At 61.8% G+C, this 4,417-nt stretch overlaps 2 protein-coding genes across 2 annotated transcripts in view; both read right to left on the reverse strand.

The window, feature by feature from the left end:
* The window catches only part of TFIP11 (tuftelin interacting protein 11), a 22,022-nt gene that overhangs the window by 15,077 nt on the left and 2,528 nt on the right, over nucleotides 1-4,417 (reverse strand). Inside the window, exon 2 of the mRNA XM_015562863.1 lies at nucleotides 3,270-3,318. The gene's annotated coding sequence lies outside the window, so the exon portion shown is untranslated. The remainder of the gene's footprint in view (nucleotides 1-3,269; nucleotides 3,319-4,417) is intronic.
* TPST2 (tyrosylprotein sulfotransferase 2) overlaps nucleotides 1,270-4,417 on the reverse strand; it is a 10,018-nt gene continuing 6,870 nt past the window's right edge. The window contains exons 6-7 of the mRNA XM_006762120.2: nucleotides 3,270-3,318; nucleotides 1,270-1,732 (exon numbers count right to left, since the gene is read on the reverse strand). Coding sequence (XP_006762183.2) covers nucleotides 3,277-3,318 — 42 coding nt within the window. The 3' untranslated portion in view covers nucleotides 1,270-1,732; nucleotides 3,270-3,276. The remainder of the gene's footprint in view (nucleotides 1,733-3,269; nucleotides 3,319-4,417) is intronic.

The following is a 4,417-nucleotide window of genomic DNA, read 5'->3' on the forward strand; positions in this document are numbered from 1 at the left end:
AGTTAGACCAACGCGAGTCCAATCACCAGGCAAACAAATGCAGAACTTGACTGTGGTAAAGTGTTTCCGAAGGAGCCGCCAGAGCTCAGGGCAGGTACGGGGTCCTCCTCAGATCGCAGCTTTGTGTTCTGTAGATGGAGCTTGCACACGCGGCTGTGTGTGTGTGTGTGTGTGTGTGTGTGTGTGTATGGAAGGCTCTGCCACTAAAAGAAAACAAAACCCTGAAAATACACACAAATAAATAAACGGTGAAAACAGTCAGTCTGTGTGGAGCGGAAAAGCCTAGGACACTCCCACCGGCCCAGCCCGACACGTGACAGCGACAGTGGAGGCACCAACATCAGCCAAGGCACGCGGGGCGGAGCCAGGCGACAGTGGAACCGCCTGCTCACCCAGCTGCTCCCGGGGCTGAGATTTCACAACCCGCGGTGCCAGGTCACTCAGGCGGGGCGGTGGGACTTGCAGCAACAGGGGGTGGGAGCGTGGAGGAGGCGGATGTGGTGATGCCCACCAGGAGCTTCCTGTGCACACAGTGCGGCCCCTGCCCGTCCCGTCGGACCGCGGTCTCCACTGTCACCCGGGGCCCCTCCCGATCACCCGGGGGTTTAACTTCCCCATTTCACATGTGCACGTGGCGGGGACACTGGCCCAAGTCACTCCCTCCCACCGCCTCACTCACCATCTTTCGATGCAGAACTGTCCCGAGCCCGGCATCTGGGGCCGAGCAGGGAAGGGCCCCCCCGCAGGCGGGGTGAGCTCACACCCACGCATGGGGAGGCAGAAAGGCCGAGAAGCCCCCCGGAATATTCTAATGGGGCGTCTCTGAACACGGGGCTCGGGCAGGTCCAGGCAGATGCTGTGCTCACCCGGAGACGGAGACGAGGTGGCTGCTCCCCAGGCAGCACCGCAGGCCTCTGGGCGCCCAGCGGGGCTGGACAGGGGCATCCACACCCTGAGGGAAGGGCCTCTGGGCGCCCAGTGGGGCTGGAACAGGAGCGTCCACACCCCGAGGGAAGGGCCGCCGGGAGCTCAGGCCGGTCCCTCTGGCTCCGCCGGTGCCGGTGGCGGTGCTGGTGCTGCTCTGCACCCGTGGCCGCAGTAAACCGTCAACGGGAGACTAATGGTTCTCTGAGTTCTGGGTCCTCCCAGCTAATCACCAGACCGCGGGGCCCGCGGGGACCGACAGGGTGGGCTGAGCCGGCGGACCCCGGGCCACCAGGCAGGACGCCAGACCCGCGCCTGTCCCTCCGTGAAGTAAGGCACCGACACACGAGTCCCTGGTCACTTTATTCAAACAGTAGATCTCTTTTCTGTGTCCATTTAAGGGCTGGGGAGGAATGAAAGGAAGCCTCATATATTAAATTTTTAAATAGATTCTTTGAATTCAAAAATAGGGCTGGGGAGAGGCACGGGGTGGCCTGGTCCCAGCCGGCAGCGCCCAGGGCCCTGCACAGGACCCGGCGGCAAGGCCACTTCTTAGAAAAGTTCTCGCGGGAAAATATAAAAACCAAGTTCCCAAAGCTGGACGGTGCCGCACTCCCGCCCTCCATCCCGGAGGGTCCGAAGGCAGCGTGTCAAGGAAAGTTTCCAATGGGCCGGGCTCTGCAAACACGCAAGTCACCCGTCGGCAGCAGGCCCTGTGCCGGTTAATAGCAAGCAATGTGCTTGGATTAGAGTCCGATTTCCGCTGGAGGCAGCTTCTCCCCTTCCTGGCGACAGCCACTGCGGAGACCTGAAAGCAGGGGGGCCGCGTGAGCCCAGTCCGGTCCCTTAGCAGGTGTGACAGCAGAGCGCGCGGCTGCAGCGCCCGCAGGAGACGGGAGGCTCCCCGCATCGCAGCCTGCACCCCGACCTCAGACGCCCTTTCTCATGTACGAAGAGCAAACAGCAGCGACTGCTGGGCGGCGAGGGAAGGGTCAGCACTGAGTCAAGGCCAACCCCGAGCCAGGAGGGAGCTAGCGCACCCGGTCTGGCCTGCGGTGTCTCGCTTAGGGAAGCGAGGGAGGCATCGGCTTTTGTCGGGGAGGCCGCGCGGGAGCAGAGCAGGGAGGTCGGAGAAAGGGAGAAACGCGGGGACCTGTGTTCCACATGAGGTTCTTTCCTCGGATTAAGCAGACTCCGGGGCCTGAGCAGGATCGGAGCGGGTGGGGGTGGCCCTGAGAGTCACGGGCCGGGGTGTCTCCAGCCTGGCACGTGGGTGCAAAGCGGGTGTTTTTTTTTACATGAAAAAATATGCTGATTATTGAAAAATGAGACAAAAATAGAGTCTGGGCTAGAAGCTCTGTTTCCGTTTAAAAAGCACCGGGAGGTACCAGGCGAGTTCCTTCTCGCGTTTCCCTGGCCTGGTCAGAGAGGCGGGGGCACCGGGACGCTCACTCCCTCGTGGATTCCCTACCCCCCGGCCCAGGTCCACGGCCAGGGCCCGGCACCCACCCTGGTCAGCTCTCTGGCAGGTGGACAGTGACGAGGCCCATTCTCCAGATGTGGAAAACTGAGGCCGAGAGGAGTCAAACATGAAGCGAGTCCTTAAATCTTTGACTTAAGTTCAAACCCAAGTTTGGAGCCCATTCCACTGCCCTTAGCAAACACAGATGAGTAGATACTCACTTTCGTTAAAGCAAACTCCGGGGGAGATGTCTTTGGGGGAGATTCTGCCCTTTGTGACCCTGTCTGCCTTGGGCAAGTCAAATCCTTCTCTGGGCCCTGGTTTTCTCATCCATAAAATGGGACCATGTCACCTGCCTCCCAGGGGCGCTGAGGACTAAGTGAGTGACAGGGCGGTGGGGTTATGCTTAGACCAGGCCTGCCTGTGGGTACGATTAGAACCGTAGCTGCTTTGCGCCAAACCTGATCTGTTAACAGAAGCCGGCCTGGCAGGCGGCAGTCCAGGCAACAGTGGTCCCAGGACCCCCCATCTCTGGTCCTGGGGCGCCTCCCTGAGCCAGACAAACTTTTCTCGGGCGGCTCAGCACTGAGCCCTGCCCAGCCCAAGCAGGAGACTAAGCCTCGATTCTATAAATAGTTCCCTGGCCGGTCACCATGGAAACCTCCCAGAGGGGTGGGTCGGCCCCCCTTGGGGGACACTCCTCCCCAGGGAGGCTCTGGAGGGACAAGCTTTTCAGAAAAGAGGCTCCTGGGCTCGGAAGTGGGGAGTCCCCGCGAGGTCAGGGCTCGGAAGGGCAGTCTCCGCGGGGTCGGGGGTCGGAAGGGCAGTCCCCACAGGGTCAGGGGCCGGGGGTCGGGGGTCGGGCTCAGAAGCTCGGTCCTACCTGGAAATCACGAGCTTCCCACGTGGGAGGCGGTGCTGTTCGGGTTCACCTGCGGGAAGACACAGGAAGGTCACGCCAGGTCCAGCCCTCAGCATCACGGCCGGCACACACCAGTCCCACATTCCCTGCACACCTACTATGTGCCGGGCGCTGGGAAACGTGAGCCTGACAGACCAGGCCTGCTCTCAGGTAGCTCATGTTCTAGGGGGAGGGGCTGATGCGCACACAGGCACGATGCTGGCCACGCCCGGCGACACGTGGGCCACAGGAATGACAGCGGGGCTGCTTCACCCGGAGGGAGGGCCGACAGGGGTGTGTGTGCGTGTGTGTCTGCGTGTGTGCGTGTGTGTGTCTGCGCTGCGGTGAAGAACCAGCATCTGGCCTTTGTCCGGTGGCTGCACGCAGCTCCTAAAACCCGCAGCCTCTCCAAGCATCTCCTGAATGCTAATGAGATGGCTGGTGGCTGGGGGGGCCCACAGAGCTTCAGGATGGGGGGCTGGTCGCCGGAAGGACCAAGGCATGAATAGAGGGGTGGGACTCTCAGCACCACACCCCCCGACCTTAGTAGTCACTGGCCTGTGACCGAGTCAATCATGCCTGCTTCATGAACCCTCCCCAGAAATCCCAGCTTCCGGCTGGGCGGGCGGTGCACCCGGAGGCCACGGACACCTGCCCTCCCCAGCCCCTGCCTGGGCACCTCCCACGTGGCTGTTCCTAATTGTATCCTTTATAATAACCTGAGGAGTGGGCGTCGTGGGAACCCCCAAATGTGTGGGTGTCCTGGGCACCCCCTGCGGCTGGCGGCTGGCGGGCAGTCCGCTGGGGCTGTGCCTCCACCTGAGTCAGTGTCGGGGCTGAACTAGCGCCAGCTGGTGCCCAGACAGAGGACCGGCCCCCAGTGTCTGACACCCTCACACTCCACAGCAACAACCCAAAAGGTGAACCCGAGTCCCGCCCCGCGGAGGTCAGAGGTCAGAGGTCGGGAGGGACAGCATTAACAGCAGAAACCGGGAGGGAGGGTGCCCCAGCCCAGGGAGTGAGCAGGCACTGTCGCTGGAGCTGCAGGTCTAGTGTGTGAAGCTCTGTTTTGCTGGCTTAACATTTCCCCGTTTTTGGTTTCACGATGACCACGGGGAGGACCACACGTG

The sequence above is a fragment of the Myotis davidii genome, unplaced genomic scaffold (genome assembly GCF_000327345.1).
Source record: "Myotis davidii unplaced genomic scaffold, ASM32734v1 scaffold478, whole genome shotgun sequence".
NCBI lineage: Eukaryota > Metazoa > Chordata > Mammalia > Chiroptera > Vespertilionidae > Myotis > Myotis davidii.